The 17,998-nt window shown below is 32.8% G+C and overlaps 1 protein-coding gene across 1 annotated transcript in view; it reads right to left on the reverse strand.

Moving 5' to 3' along the window:
* LOC102683595 (copine-8) overlaps positions 1-17,998 on the reverse strand; it is a 166,062-nt gene that overhangs the window by 90,935 nt on the left and 57,129 nt on the right. The window contains exon 5 of the mRNA XM_006633442.3: positions 7,718-7,757. Coding sequence (XP_006633505.2) covers positions 7,718-7,757 — 40 coding nt within the window. The remainder of the gene's footprint in view (positions 1-7,717; positions 7,758-17,998) is intronic.

Below are 17,998 nucleotides of genomic sequence, written 5' to 3' on the forward strand. Positions count from 1 at the left end.
AACGGCAGACCCTGCGCTCTGACCCCAAGCTTCTCTCCCTGTCTCTGTGTCTGTGTCACAGAGCTGGGGTATGTGAAAAGATGCATTCCTAATGCAAGAAATTGTATAGGGCTAATAAAGAAACATTATAACATTATTATTAGAAGAAAACAACCAATACAATCAAAGAAACATGTATTTGAGACAGCTTGCATATGCTGTAACTATTTCCCAGTACAAGTAATGAGTATTGGTAGAGACAGGCAGAGATGCTCTGTTAAATGTCTCAAAATCAATTTTAACAACTCAGAATTGACTGTAACATGTAGAAAGATCAACCAGGTCAAGTACTGCAGATGTTTTAAAGATAGCACAGCCTACTCCTTAACAATCTTCCACATGTTTTTTAACAATTTGAAAGAATGTATTAATTTCATTATGACCACTACATTCAATACTTTTCTATTTCTAATGTTACATGTGGACAAAGTATGCCGACATACTGTGACGGCATAGGGATATCCCATTAAGGAGAAAGCATGCAATACATACTCGGGTCACTGTTTGCCAATCAGAATTAAATATTCATTTAGGGGACATTTTTGTATGTGAAAAAGGTTTTGTCAGCATAACTTATTAATTGGAGACAGGCATACATGAAATGCTACAGTGCACAAACGTCAGGAAATGTCAATAGATCAATGATGTCTGTCACTCATCTGAGAGATGCCATGACTCACTGCTGAGAAGAATCAGGCACTTAAAATAGTGAATGCTGGAATGTTGAAGTTAGTTTACGTCATTTTAATGTTCACTCAGAAACTATGTCTTGCATGTTTTAGATGAATTTGATGAATTCACGCTGTAACACCTTCACAACTAGTTTAAACTGACCAACATTACAAAAAATGCTGTCATCAGAAGTCAAAACAGGCTAGTTAGTGACAGAATAGTCCAAAGACGTTGGCCCAGCTAAGACGTCCAGCACTGTGAGGCTAAATGGCCAAATCATCATCAACAGCAGCACGTATGGCAATGTCAGGAATCCTGACATGTTCTTGGAGAGAACCATGGCCACAGAAAGTGGGCCTTTAGTTTTTGCTGACATTTACTGCAACTTATCTTACCTTTAAAAATCTTGAGCTTAAGCATTCGGAATTTGAATAAAATATTAATTTAAAAAAATGTACATGAATCATTTTGTCTACAAATGGGACAAAGTAGGAAGGGTCTGAAACCATTTGCAAGGCAGCTCTATATTTTTCACATACATTCAGATAAACTTTCAATATTTCACTTCAATTCAAGCTTTATTATCCCCTGGAGGAAAGTTGTTTCATGGCAGAGTCCAGCACAAAAATGCGCAAAAACAACTAATACCAACAGGACATTAAGAATGTTGTTTGACATACAACCATCCAAACACTAAAAGAAGATGTGATGACTTTTCATAACTCACATTAATAAAAGATGCATAAACTTCAAAATGCTTTCTGTGGTGATTGTGTATGCAAAGTCAAGTATATTAGAAACTCTATAGAGTGGATGCTAACAATACATTAAGTACTGACAGTACAGTGTTGGCTTAAGGCATCTCATGCAGTCTACTGTACATTATCAATGTTCAAAGAGCCGCAGAAAACATTCACCAGAAAACACACAACATGTCAAAATATCTCAATCAACATACAAAATATATACAGTACATAAGGCTTTTCGGAATTGTTTGGTGTGTTTTTCTTTTTTGAAGGTTATGTTTTGCATTTGTTTATTGAACTGTCTCCATTAGCTCCACCTACTAAAGCAGTCTTCAATTGACTAATTCTTGCTTTATAATTTAGCATTGTATTTTTGTATTTTATCAGAGAGGTCCAAGAGCATAAGCATATTTTTATTTCACTAAGAGTTTCATTTAAAAGATTTAAAGCAGATGGATTTTATATTTTGTGTCAAAATAGAGTAAATCATTTACTAATTACTCATGCAGATAAATGCAGATAGTGGGATTAGGAGACTTTGCATAGTTTGAAACAGTTGCACAGTTTCAAAGGGGTTAAAATATCATTACACTAACTTACAACTTTCTGTTATTAACTTACTACAACATTTTCCCATATTTTCATGTTACAATGAAAAATGCCTAGTGAAACATGCCTAGTGTGGTTTAAGATGAAGACGAACTATAGTACAGTAGTTTCCCTTTATGGGAAAAGTACTGTTTTTTTATCATTCTCCCTTTATTATGCTAAAACTAAACAGTCAATGCTTTAAATGGAAATTAAATTATTACACACTTATTATTGCACAAGAAGATTTTAGTTATCTAATCTAATTTTTCTTATTTATTTTTCTGATTGTTTTTGTTATGTTGATTGTTTTACACCAACTTTAGGGTATAACTTAGAATGATATTGAGTACAGTACTTATCCTTTTTTTAAAAAAACAGTTCCAAATCAAATGTATCTCAATCCATAATCATGTATTAAATATCTGGTAGTATTTAGAAGGAAAAGAAGAAAAATAATGACCCTGCACATGACAAAGTCGACAAAGTTATCATTAAGATGCATTTTAAACCTGTCAGTGATCTGTAGTGACTCAGTTTAAGCTTGCAGTACACTGCAGAATGAATGGATGTTATGTACAACTGATAATCTTACTAATGAGCTCCCTGCAATGTGCACCATCCAATTTTGTAATGCTTACTGTAACACTACAAATGCTTGACAGGATTAATCCCAGAAGGCTATGATAGAGCACTTAGTTATAATGCTTCATACGAAACACTAAAGTACATTTTGATGACAGTACAGTAAGGGAAGTAATGTAAGATCAAAAGGTAACAAACATTTAGCTAAATAATTCACATGACTGAAAGAAGGAATTCTTGGGGCAAGAAACTGTAAATTTGATCAGAGTACAGATTCTAAGCATGCCAGACTTTATTTTTGTCCAAATGAGCTAGATGGGTTGAATGGCCTCTTGTAAGTAAGCCATCTTATGATCTCATCTTTAACCTGAGGAATGTACAGTATGTAGTGCTTATGAAAATAATGTGCAGGTAGCAAAAGTCCAAGATTTACGTTAATTATTTATCTAGTTGGCATCCACAAAAGGGAGAAATTTAAAAATGTTATACATTTCTAAACATTCTCTTTTATCCATGTACCTAACTGAGAAGACATACATTATACAGTTTAAAACCTTGTACCTTATACTTTGATTAATGTTAGATAAGGAGTGTACTGTATGTAAGGATACAATGAAAAAACATTGTCTATTGTCTATACAGAATGTAATCTAAAATGATTTTACATCCTCTTGACTTCAAACAGCCCACAAAAAATGTATTCAAGGCATTGAAAATTATAGAATAATCATTGTATGATAAAAGGCTTGGAAAGTTATTACAATAAAACAAAACAAAACTAAATAGAATTTGTACCAGAGGTAAACATTTTGGTCACACTTGGGAATTTTTATCTCCTCTCTCATCTGCCTAACTATAACTCTGTTTTTAAAAGAATCAGCTTGTTCCAAATTTTCAAAAGGCTCTTGTGATAATTAGTACAGGTTCTGAAAGCTGTATACAGTATACAGATAAAATAATCAAGGTTAAAATTATTTGGAAAAATTGTCTGTGAAAACAATAAAAGAATCTGCAAAAGCATATGTAATATGCAATCTTCTAAGTGCTCACATAAGATATTAATTCTGTATTCTATGACATAATACTGATCAAATACAGTATTTGTAGATGAAAGTGATATCCTGCAGGAACAGGGGATGAACATCTCAAGGAATATCAGGAATATCATCCTGGCTTCACTTTGTAAAGAGGCATCATGGGGGGTTTTATATTTTTGAATGTAAAATGGTTTGGAATGTTTTAAAGCAGCACACACCAAGATGCATGAAAAGTGGAACAAAACATTGCATTCTTAGAAATTCAGTCATTGTATAATGCCAAATGTACAGTATATAACTGGACATATAAAACATGGCATAGAAATTTAACAAAATATTCGAATCTACAGTGTTACAGTAACAAACGTCATTCTACACTTCAAAGAAGGCAGTGCTGTTTTCTATTTTATATCACTTAATAACCTAAATAGGTTTCCTACTCTCACTACAATCGAAGTTGTCCACAGCAGCACAATGCTAGAGGGCTTTTCTACCTCTAACTACACTATTGTATCTGAAACTGCTCCATGTGATTTCAGTATGCTTGATTTTTTCCTTTGAATTTGTACAGTACCTCCCACTGCCTGAGCTGCTGTTTTGGTGCTCCAGTCAAAGTGGTTTGGGATTAAGGGATTTTATTCACTGAGCAATTCCACACAGAAAGAGTCAAGCACTCCTGGGTGCTTCAATTTTTAATCTTCACTTAAAAGTTTTTTTTTTTTTGCCAGCTTTATAAATGAATGTGTCATACATCATAAATCAGTTTTAATATTATATACTCATCCTAGGACCTAAAAAATATAATTATATATATTTTATTATATACAGTATATACATTATATTATATTTACAGAAAAAAAATATGAGGGAGCGAATATTGTTCCATAATATAATTTTTATCATTTTAATTGAAATGTTTTACATAGATTTGCCAATTTGTGGAAATTCTGATGAATAATAGGATTTAGAAATTTAGAATAAATTTATGTCTAAGGGGTTAACACTTGTATGAATATTTTATTAATACTGTTAAGACCAACAATTACAGACCAGACAGGAAATGCCTGCCTTGGTTCTGCTGCAGAAGCACTGTAAAATAAAAGGATTTGCCCATTAATTTGTTCTACATTTAGAGCAGCTACTGTGATGTAATATGTGCATTATATTATACAGTGTATACTTATATATGCATATGTGAATGTGTATATATACACATTGTATAAATTGTATAAATGTCTGCATGTTCATTTTCTCCATTATCTATGAGAAAAATAAAGGTGATCAGCTCATCTGGAACTTATAAAGATGAAGATGATCAATTAATTTCAGTTTCACCTGTTTTACATTTTCTTGCAAATAATCATGTTACTCAGAGCCAAATGAAAGATTTTAACAATACTTTTACATCTTATGAAGTGTTTAGATTTGTATCAGAGGCTGGATCAGAGGTATTGTATCCAATACTTTGCAAATGTAAATCAACAATCTCAGTCAAAATGATTATACGTTGTATGTAAACACATAACTTTTTTAACCATAATAGTTTGTCAACATCTTTCTGTTTATTGTTTGTCATTAGCTGGGAGAAACAGTATATGGCTTTTCAGTATGACTAAGCTGACACATGAATACTGCATAAGAGTGATGCTGCCAAATTTAGTTTGTATCAGAATACCTAGGACACATAGAAACTGTGGGTTCACTGCATTACCATGGAGTATTTGAGAATCTCAGTACGATTAAGTGATTGTTTTAAATTCTCCAGGGAGATGTTATACATACTGAATATGTGTGACAGTAGGCTCATTACTGACAGTCTTTCAATGACAATATGTCTTAGTTTTGAGCAAATATGCATATACATCATCCTATAGTCACATTTTATCACATCTAAATGTATAAAAATCTTAGACTTTGACATATATATTAATGCAAAATGAAAAGCTGTCTAATTTGATTTTCAGATGTTTGGTTAGTTTTCCTAAAGTAAAATAAAATGAAGAAAATGGTGTGAAAAATTATCTTTGAAAAACATATTCAAGCATGCTGTACTAATGTACTAATGATCACTGTGTCATCAATCAGACTTTTTTGAAGAAATTACTTTTAAACCTGTAAACATAAAACCAGATTTTGTATGCAATTAGGATTACTTTTTTTACACAATGTTTTGAATGTGTTCATGCTACTTTAAAATATTCTCAACTCTTCAGCCAACTGAGATTCAATTACAATGGGCAATGTATTAATAATTGAGCACATACAGTAGATTATGTGTTTCATGATTTGATTCTACAGTATAAAACTGAAATGTAAAACCATGAATTGTTAGATTTTATAAGTAATTTATATAGAGTATATTAATTAAAAGACCATACTCAATTCCCACAAATCACAAGTAATTAATGCATAAATATTAACTTTTAGACTATTATTTACCAGTATTAATCAAATTACCAATCTGCTATTCCCATGGTGATCACCTGTGCAGTATCACTGTGGTATATCATGGAGATACCAGCTTTGTGGTCCTTATGGCCAGACAAATGTCTCCTATATTTTGCTTTTTCTTTTGGACATTGGTTTCTTTTCTACCACAAATACTGGTGTTTCTACCACCGTTTCTTTTAGCAAACTGATGTCTTTAAATTGTAAAGATTCTATTTTTACATCAATGTTATTTGTAGGTATGGTTTTTTATAACTACCATGTAGCTTAGGTAAAACATTTTCAAATCACAATTATGATATTTATAACTATGGCATCCTCTTGTTTAAACACCCCATTGTAGAGTGTGTTTTGAGAACTAACCCTTTGATTAGTGAGCAATAAAGTGGAATATTGAGCCCATGGGAGTGTTTAATTTCATTCATTCCTTTATAATTCTATGTAATTGCAATTGAATTCACAAGGATGTGAACAAGGTTACTTGTTGTGAAAATGCTGTTTTACTCAGACTGAAATTCTTAGAGTTCTTCAGTGTTTAGTATTCTCTAAAGCTGAAGTATGGAGCTACACAATTGAGTATCTTTCCATTGCTGTGGTTGACATGTACAGTAGTGTGCAGACACATATGTACATATATGTATGTAAATATATAGACACATATTGTATGACATCTGCATTGAGTTTGATTCTTTTCCATCATTCTTGTTATAAACTCAGCAGTTGTTTGATGAGACTCAGATGGTAAATACTGAAAAAGGATGCTGTTTACCATTGCTGCAATGTGAAGGTTATAGGCATTCAGAAATATCAAGTAGTTTGAAAATTAATTGTATCTACTAATTTAGAGACAATTTTTAATTGACATTTTAGCCAATATGTAGATATTGTAGCGACTTTCTGGAACAAATAGGACTTGTGCATGCAGAATGTGTAGCATTTTAACCATGGTTACACTAAATTGGGATGACATTTGCTTAACGTAGTTGGGAATTTATACTAGGAAACAGGGGGCACAGATCTCACAACAGGCCACTTCTGTTTGGATCAGAAAAGTCCTGTGCAACACTGAGCAAAAACACAAATACTGTAATAGATCAATTTTTAAATTTTTAAATTCTCAAAACTAGACAATTAAGGAATAAAATCTAAGAACTCGAGGCTCCTACCATTACAGAGAAAATTTGACATTTCAGGAATAATTATGTTAGTGTGCTGGACCTAAAAAAATACCATCAAGCTTTTTTTACACTTTTGCAAGATAGGTACCATAAAAAAACAATTACTTAGACACCTTTATTTGTAGCAAGCATGTTAAGAGAGTTGTGGAATACCACATTAATTCCCCAAATTTAAATAAATTAAATATGGTTGGTGTTTTTTCTTGATTATTACATTAAGATTCCTTTAGAATTACGTGTTCAGTTGTCTCTATGACTGCAAAAAAAATGACAGTATTTAATCATAAACTTCAGTTATGTGAAACCAAACTACACTGTAGAATAAATCCGTTAAATATTATACAAGCACATGAAAGGATATATTACAGAAATTCTATTTTACAATGTTGATGGTACAAAAAATAAGCAAATAAGGGGAACTTACATGTTTTGACAAGTTTGTACTCTTTGAATCAACATCATACCTGCAAAACAAAACAAAAACAAAAAATGTTAGAATCTCTATTAAACAAAAAGTCAGATGTGCTGTAATGATTTTATAGTTTGAATTTATAACAACTATTAGAAATTGAGACAGTAAACTAAGAAACAATCAATCAAAACAAACAGCACACAGATTCCAAAAACACAATACACATTTTTTTAATACAGTAACAAAATGTGCAGGCAGCATGGTGGCTAGTATTCTCTCTTTGTAGTGCTGGGGCCCTGGGTTAGAAAATGGATGGACAGATGGAGAAAAAGTGCAAAATAAACTAAAACAACAGTAAACATGTTAATGAATCAAAGTGCCATGATACAAATGGCTGAACAACCATCCAGAAATTACAAAACATAATCAGAAAAACAAAAATAAAATATATTGATTATAATTGTTGCGTTAGTTTAGTCAACCTCACAAATAATCAGTCTCATTCGAACACATCAACATTCCTACACTCTTGAAAGACAAATAAATATTCAATTACTTTCCTGAATTAATTTTTATCAAACTTAAACGAGTTTGGAATAATAATAACTTAATTATAAATTGTTTTAAATGTGAACATCAAATGTATCCAAATTAAGAATGCTTGAACAGACACATGAGACTTTTAAAAGCCCTGTGTGAAGAAGAATGCTAGATCCAGTCACTCCAATCTTTGTCTGCTGGCTTTGTCCCAGAGGATGTCCGTTTGGTGCAGGAAAACAGAAGAGTTCTGCTTAGCCTCACTTTGAAGAAGGCTTATCCAATGGAAAGTATACTTATTCTCAGGAATTGGGGAAAAAAGCCACAAGATAAGAGGGAGTCGCACATTTTGTAGTTGCTACACTGAATATTTTGGTAATATACAGTGGTTTCAACAAAATTATATTTGGTGATCACAGTCAAACTTCCAATAGTTCAAGTACTGTACTGTAGGTACAGTAACTGCGTCAGCATGCGTAGGCTGCAAAGGAACAAGTAAAGGTTTATTCAGTGCTGAAAAGAGAAGATAAGAAACACAACTTCTGCACCCAAAGAAAATTCCAATACGGCGTTCATCACAAAACTACTCTTGTTGCAGAGTGCTGGGCGGAAACATTGTTTAGGTACTGTCTCTCAGCCTGCCAGTTACTGTCAAATACACTTCATTTGCAGTTCAGACAGTGGTCATCACAGTCACATGATAGTTGTCAAGTTGTCAGGGTTTTACAGCGCATCCAAACCTTCTGTGTGGAGACTTTTGAAGTTGCATCATAACAGGTGGTTGTTGGACTTAATGTCATCAGGTGTAGTGGCATTTCCCCATATAGCTTGTTCTTCATTGGTGGATCACTCCAGCTGTAGTCTTATAAGAAGTGACCTCCAGTTTGTGCCCAAGTGCAGACATTACTCCCTTTTGGAGCCATAGACTGAAAGCCATTGATTCCCCACAATTCACGATGTCCTCATTTGTGTTAAAGAGCCAGCACATCCTGCTGTCAGAGTACTATCCCAGCAGCATTCATCAGACTTATTTGCAATTCATGGTAAGAGAGGATATTTAAATTAAATGCTTGCCTGCCAAAGAATAACAATAATTGCAGAATTAATTATACCCAAACTACTGAATATATTCTACTGAAAAACTATATTGAAAAAAACTACTGAAAAAAAATTGCTTTGAATTTTTAGAGAGCAGAAGAAAAATGAAGCTACATTTATCTGGTAAATATTTTAAGATGAACTGTTTCTTAAAGGGAAAAACAATGATGGAAGTGAGGGTTCTACAGTGAAGCATGTAAACAGCATATACAGCCCAAAATTGAGTGCTTATGAGTTAAAGTTTGAAATCCAGCTTCTGAAAAAAAATAAAGAAAACACATATTTTGGGCTAAAGCTGGATGAATCTACTGATGTCCACTAATTCTGTTTTTTACTTATTTTAAGAGTTTAGCTCTCCACCAGAGTGATGGCTGACAAGTGAAAAATTACATCTGGGTGTGCACAGAAAGTGGTGAATCCATGACTGGGAAACTAGAGGTGACATGAAACATATTAAATAAAAAGACCACCCACAGGGGTAGTATACAGTGTGTAATGTTTTTCACATTAAGAAAGACTGGCAGTAAAAAATGTCACAAGAATGATATGAAGTCTTGGATACTGTAATTAAGCAGGTCAATTACATGATATGTCGCTGCTTTGTGTGAGAGGATGGACTCAAAGCATTTGTAACTGAAAGAAATTTGCATCAGTAAGAAAGAAGACTTTCAAGAAGGAAGGCGCTGAATTGCCTCTATGAACAAAAACAGTGTGTGCCATTTTTGAAGAGAAAATGTCCAATTTGGCAAAATTTTACCTTGATGTTGAACTTTGTGCAATACCTATTTATCAGACATATATGACCTGCTGGAACCGCTAAATATTTTAGTTCAAAAAGAATCTGCACTGTATGACTGATGTCTGACAAACTTTAGGAATTCATGAAGCAACTCACACTATAACACACACAACTTAACTTAAAGTTAGATTTTGGAAGAATTTCCCTACTTTAAAGACACTAAAGCTTAGCCCCAGCCTTTAATTCAACTGTAAAATAAAATCTTAGAATATTTCCCAGAAGACTCCCAGGATGAAAATCTTTGGGTTTCGGATTCCCAGTGGATCTTGCGGCTATGGACCTTGCATTTTCCACTATGTTGGAAACCCAGATGATGGAACTATCAGCTGACAGCAGCCTGAAGTTTCAGTTCATATAACTTGACCTTGATTCATTTTGGAGTTTGGCAGCCATTGAACATTCCTATCCCTCACAGCAGGCATTACATTTCTGTTGCTTTTCGCTACCACATACTGTACTTGTGTGAGTCAGGGCTTCATCTGTAACCGTTAATGTAGAGATGGAATACAGTAGATGCAAACAACTCTGAATGCTTCTCCCTGCGTCAGACTTTCACCTGTTTCACCTGTCTTGATGTGACTATTTTCCAGAAGCAACCCCCTAGTATCTTACTGGGGGTAAGCATTGTATATATAAACATTGTATTTACTGTAAATGTAATATTATTAATGTAATTAGTAACCAACCAGCAGCTACGTATTACATTTTATTCAAAATAGTCTGTGTAACTGTGTAACTAACTTCTTTCTCCTGAAGTTTTTGTTTTTTATGTGAATCCCAACCATTGTGACACATTTTTAAGGTAAGACTTAAAAAGGTTGAGAAGCCATGCTCTTGGTTTATAACAAGTGAAGCTGAAATGGAAGTTTTTATAAATAGTGGTAATAGATAAAAAAACAATAAACTCTGCAGATTTTTGTTTGCAAGACCTTTTTCATTTAAACATTACAATAGCTCATTGAAACCAGGCCTTTGTGCTGTATAATTGATCATATTCCAAAATGTTCAGTATATGGTTTTAGTATTATATGTAATGTACTGCATTTGATTGGTATTATATTAAGATGTAATAATTTAACTATCAGAATTCAGTTTAGTTGCACATAACTGTCCCTTCATGTATTAAACATAATTATTAAAAAGTCATTAGAAAAGGTAAGTTAATAGTCATGCTTAATCTGTAGTGTAGCTATACACAGAAATGTGCATCCTGTTGAGAATATTGCTGACTTTAACTGTGACTTTAACTTAAATTAATATTTCAGATTAATATTGCATTTGACGTACATATTACACAGTTTACAATACATATTAAAAAGACAAAACACTTTTTAAATATTTTGCTTGTATTACCAGGATTTATCACAAGAAAAACACTCTGTATTGTTACAGTCAAATCTTGGAAGATCTGTAACTGTGAGATCTGTCTATCCAATTCTTATTTAGCACTATCCAAATTCTGCCACCCTGCAAATTAAATTAAAATTGCATGAAATAGTGATTTAAATTATTTGGGGATCGGGAGATCTCTCTTTACCTTCACAATCCATGGTCACCAATTTACTGACATTATCAGGTCCACCCAGGGACATAAAAATCAAATCATATAATATATATATAGGTCTCAGTTATATTTATCATGCTTAATATGAAAGTAATATTGTTAAAACACACATGAATTACTCCCTGTTCTTTAGCTTAGCATATAATCGATACATCTTTGTTCAATGTAAATCCTTTTCTTCTATTTTCATTTGATTAAAAATTCAACAGATTATAAAGGTTCCTTTATCTTATATGAATCACATAAGACATAAGTGTGAAAATTTACTGAAATCCCTCTTTTTGTGACACAAATAATATAGATGTTTAATTTAAAACAAATTGTGTAATTACTTGAAAGTTTTTAATATACAGCAAGGGAAGTATAGAGGATGTGTTCTGTATGGGAAGAGACTACTGAATTAATTACCCAATTAAGGAAAACATGACATCAATGCGGATCTCTGAATGCTTTATGCCCTTACTTGATTCAAATATACAGTATTCTTTTTACATGACATGTACGGTAACATTAAAATATAATGTTATATATATTAAGTAATGCAATATGTAAAGATTTAGAAAATTAACTACATTTTACCAGAGCTACGAACTACAAAGATTAAAACATTTCATTTCATCAAACCAAGGATACCTTAGCCACAACCCATACTTTTTTAAAAAGAGGTCAATCTGTGGAATATTCAAGCCAGAAAAGCCCCCAAGCTGAATGGAAAGTCAAGAGCTTTCCTGAGAGATTTAATGTAAAGGGCATTACTGCTGTGACTCATCTTTTCACTGCTCACAAACATGTATTACAATACTCGTCTCAGAGAAACATTAGGAAACTGCCTCTTACGCAGCCACCATAGCAAAGAATAAGTGGAAGAATCACGGAGAAGTGGGACATTAAAACTGAATAAAGAAAACATTCACCAACGTTTCCAGAGGTAAAAAAAAACATGGAGAATGCAGACTTAAGTGTCACAAATATATTGACAAAATATATATTAAGATCCTGATTAATAATCAAGACTGCTGAACAGTAAGCAAACTATATTAATGTTTGCCCATAGGAGAAAACTTGCCTCATTTGCTCTTTGTAAAAAAAAGATAGCTAGACAGATGACACAGTAAATAAATAGTAACTACTTCGACCACTATCACCGGACCTTTAAAACAATTTATAAATTATAATTAGTGATCGCCAATACACAGATTTAGGCAGCCTGTTTAAGATTTTTGTCTCAAAATATTTTAAGTGTTCACACTTTCTAACCCTTCAGTTTGTTGGAAATCGAGCTAGACCCATATATACAGCTGTAAGAGCTGTTACGAACACAAAACACTACCAGAGGGCTTTCCATCTCAGTAATCTATGACTCACCCTCAAAAGCAAAAAGATTCATCAATCCTTCTCATCTCCCACAAAATATTTCCAAGCAACACTGTACTTGCTCTTCAACGTAAACATTTACAAAATGTTTTATACAACACACAAGCTCTTTTATTAATTACCTGTCTTTTCAGGGTTTGCTTTCAAGGCATGATCAATCTCACTGCATAGTTTGTATCCACAAAAAGGAACTTTCATTATTTAGTAATACAAATTCTTTGTGTAGGATTAATGTTTTACTTATCTGCATCCCTGGGTTCACTGACACACTGTAAATTATAATTAAACTTGCTCATTAAACAGAAATGTGAAGGAGGGTTGAGGAGGATGGGCTTTCGGTGAGGAAAGATTAGCGTTATTTCTGTATTGTAGAAAACATTATGGTCCCAAAAAGGAAAATCAAAAACATGTTTTATTGCAAACTTTTCATTTATTAATTCTCCTATTTCAAAGATTACTCTAGAACAAATAAAATAATATGCCAAATTTCTCTAGATATTTGTCTTTATTTTAAATGATGCTGTTGAAATAATGCATGATATTTCCCCATTATAGGGAATAAAGCCAAATTCATATGCCTACCCATTAAAGCATTCAGAATAAAAAACATCTAAAGATATACTGTACTAAATGCGTGAGATTCTTGTATTTATTCATCTATGCATGTCCCCTTAAAACATCCTCTGTCTTTAATGGCCAAGTTCATTTGCTGGAAAAACTGATGTTAATGCAAGCTGACATTTTTCAACATTCAAGCCTGGCTCTGAATGCAGTAGGTCAGAGTCAGTCTACATGTATATGGGATTAGTCATATTTTGTTGGACATCTAACTCATGCATTCTGAAAAAAAATCAAATAATTAACTGTGAGATAGATGATATGGTGAACATGGAGTATTCCAATAATGTAAATATATTGTGACTGTTTAAACAGACAAGAAACAATGAAACTAATAGCTATAGGGTTTGATAAAGTTCTGATTAGAATTCACAGAACTATTCTCAACAGCATAACATGCTTCAAAAGAGTCAATGCTTCATTGCAGCTGAAGCCTCTGATTAGATATCAGTCAACGCTACTAACTTAAAATAAAACCTAAACGTAAACTTATTTTAAAAACTTAAAATAACAAGAGTATTGAGATTTAGCTACAATATTTCTATAACACCAGTGGTACTTATTTGCAATTCCAGCCATTACTGCAAGATGAGAAGTGTGTCTTGAGAGATGTACTGATATGTTATGATACTCTCATGTTACTATGTTACTGATACTCTCTTGTTTTAAAAAATCCTTCTAAATATTTTGAGATCATTCAAAAGTTGAAATCCAGAATGTGGATTCCACATTTCATATTATTATATACCTTGGCTATTTTATAGCCAATTTTATTTCTCTCTAATGTTACTCTAATGTTACTGGTTACAGCTGAACAAGCATTCCAATACACTTGTTGTATATGACAAATAAAGAAATCTTAAATCCACATTCCAGTTCTGAGTGTTATCTGGGAGTAAATATGTTGATCTATGCTTTCTTTCATCAATAGGCATCAATAACAATCATTCATGAAACCAATGCCTACTGGGGTGTAACCCCGGCATCCTGGCCAAATTTCCCATTGGCCCTTACCAATCATGGCCTCCTAATAATCCCCATCTATGAATTGGTTTCATTACTCTGTTCTCCTCCCAACTGATTACTGATGTGAGCGTTCTGGTGCACTATGGCTGCCGGTGCATCATCCAGGTGGATGCTGCACATTGGTGGTGATGGAGGGAAGTCCCCATTACCTGTAAAGTGCTTTGAGTGGAGTCTCCAGAAAAGCGCTATATAAGTGTAAGCAATTATTATTATTAATTATTATTATAATTACTGTATGTGTGTTTTAGTTTGTTAATACATATAATTGTTGGTCCTCAGGGTAATGTACTGTACCTGTTAATATTCTCAAACAAAACTACACTGAGTTATATGATTCTTATGCACTTTTTAAACATTTAAGCTAACAGGGAACATGTGAGGAAAAATAATTTTCAAAGAACTAATAATCAATGATTAAAAATATTTTGAAGTGCAGCAGCAGAGGTATTAGGCTGTGCTAGATTTCAGTGGATATACATTAGTTTATACTAATATTATACTGTATGATGAAAGTGAGTCTAAGGAGACACTGTAGAATTGCTCATGCCACACGCTTAGAAGCAATCTGTTGGTTAAAAACCGACATCACAGAATGATAGGTAAAGCAAAAGGACATCTAGTCAAGCACAGCCTGAAGCAAATATGCAGTGGGAAAGGGAAAAAAGACATGGCAGCTGTTATCCAAGTCTGTTTGAAGTAAACTGGATTACAGCAATATCTCAATTCCCAGAAAACAACTTGCCAACCACAGGGGTTCCATTAGAGGCATTTCATCTTGTTAAAGGGGATTCAGCTGGGGCTGGCCACTCCATAGATGTTTCAAACTCAAACATTCAGTTAAAATCTTCCCAATAACAAACACCAAGTACTTCCAAGCATGGCATGAAAATAAATAATTATTCTGAAAAAAACAATAAGGGTTACATTTTGTGGGATATGTCTTGTGTTTATGATGCACACACATTCCTTAGTATGTCAACCACAAACATGTTTGATGTTTCACAAAGCAGAATGCAACATAACTTTTTCCTGATTTGTTTGCTGTAGGCCCACACGTTCGTGATAGGATGGGACATATGTCTGATTTGGATTATGAAAAAGATATTAGGAAGGGTTTTGTCATAAACAGCAATGCTGAGGAGACTAATCATAATGGTTCAGTGCAGCAGTGTATAACCTAGCAGGAAGTAAAAAAAATAATCTGATATTCTGTAACCTCTTCAACATGAATAGCAGTTTTCCCATTGATGCAATTTGCATCTAAATGAATCCTTCAAGAGCAAAGTTGACAAACTAATGTGTGCGAAATGTCGAACTGTATGCTATGTTTCACATTTATGATAAAATTACACTACGCCTTTGCAGCCAAACCAATAAAAAAGCATGATATTAATATGCTGTTGATGTAAGACGAAATAATATTATAAAGCAATACTTTATATTTATTAAAAAAAAAATTGGTACTTCCTAAAATGTATTAGTTTACATTTCATAAATACAAAATCTAACAAGAAAACCTTTAAGGTTAATTACCAGATTACATTGCATTATGTCTAGTATCACTGATAGAAATGTAAGTGATTTTAAAATACAAAAGAACACAGAAATGTCTTAATCCTCCGCCATTTACTATTCAATATTTCTAACAAACTGTTAAAAATACTTCTGATTTTAAAATGTCACACACATTTTATTATATATTTTAAGTTACAATTTGAAGAGTTATGCTTCTATTAAATATATTAAACATATATTATATATAACTATATATTAAATAATTTGACCTAAACAATACAAAATAAGCAGGTTTATTAATAATAATCAAGTCTTAAATTCAGCCAGGACAACCAGAGCAAGGATCTGGTAAATATTCCAAAATGACTTTAGCCTAAGGCTGTTCTGGGAGGCAGGAAATAATATGAAATGCAGCTTTACTATAAATAATTGTGTCACTATTTTGCAAACAACCAATTTATTTTCATGGTAATAATGGCAAATGAAGACATTCATCTATGTGGCAGTAACTGAACAACAGTAAGAGGCTTTTGTATGCTGACACGATGAAAAAAAGTATTTTTGACAAGAACAGTCACTCAGAGGTACTAACAGTTTCAGTGAAATTCTATTAAAATGTGTTAAAACAACACCGAATGACACCTTAAGACAGGATGGGACTTTGGAGTTGCGCCTCAGACCGAAATGAGTTATGAGTGATCCATGAGTAAACTGAATGCTAAACCATTGCTGTATTGTTTATTATCGTCATTTTGATATTGCGGATTTTACAGAATTAAAAAAGAAAAACATTTCAAGATTTACTTGATGTTACCTTTATTTAAAAGGTATCTTGTATTTGCTGAACAGTAATCAACAGCAATAAATTGCACACACCCACCCGATTAGAAATTAAACGTGAACACCTGTTCTCAATCTGATCAGTGACAGGAACTGTAAATAGCTGTTTACAGACTATATTATAAAGCAGTAAATTATGTAAAAAAATAAATAAGTCACATAAAATAATAAAGAAAGAAAAAATAAAGAAAAACACATACTGGTAATGACAATGTTTCAGTGTTTTTTTTTATTGACAGGATAAGTAGTAATTAACAATTCAGTAAAATTGCTCAAGACCTGGGGTAGTACCCATGAAGAAGAAAATTGTTAATATAGTGCACATCATAAAAAGGGTTTCAAAAACTGATTCAAGTAATTACAGACCAATATGTTTTATTCTATAAGTCATGTGGTTGTGAAAACAATAATAAGATCTAAAATAGAGGATCATCTGCTATGTCTAAATATATATTTAGATTTACAGAAAGCTGGAAGAGATTCTCTGATTACATAGCAACTAACAGCCAAAGAGATTAGATGGTTTCCTCAAATTTGTAACTATTCTTATGTTCTTCTGTCCTTAAAGGTTAAGTAGTTTTTACTTTCAGTCTTGGAACAAACTTCAAAATCATACTCTGTTTCGAGAATTCAGTTTTTTAGGCCTACCACCAAACTACAAAGTGCTTACTATCTCAATAGACATTCACTATTGGGTGAGATTCTGGATCATCTATAGAAAGCAAGCAATTACCAACAGTTTGTTTTCCATCATACTTTTTAGCAAATGTGTGATTAATGAGTAATTTATTGAAAAAGGAAAGAAAAAGAAAATAAAACAAAAATTGGTCACTTCTGTATAAATGTCCATGTCTATGTTATCTGTCTGTGCACTGTATTTTGAACAATTCTCTTCAGTACTTGTCTCATCCATATTCTTGCC

This window comes from Lepisosteus oculatus, chromosome 7 (genome assembly GCF_040954835.1).
Source record: "Lepisosteus oculatus isolate fLepOcu1 chromosome 7, fLepOcu1.hap2, whole genome shotgun sequence".
Taxonomy (NCBI): domain Eukaryota; kingdom Metazoa; phylum Chordata; class Actinopteri; order Semionotiformes; family Lepisosteidae; genus Lepisosteus; species Lepisosteus oculatus.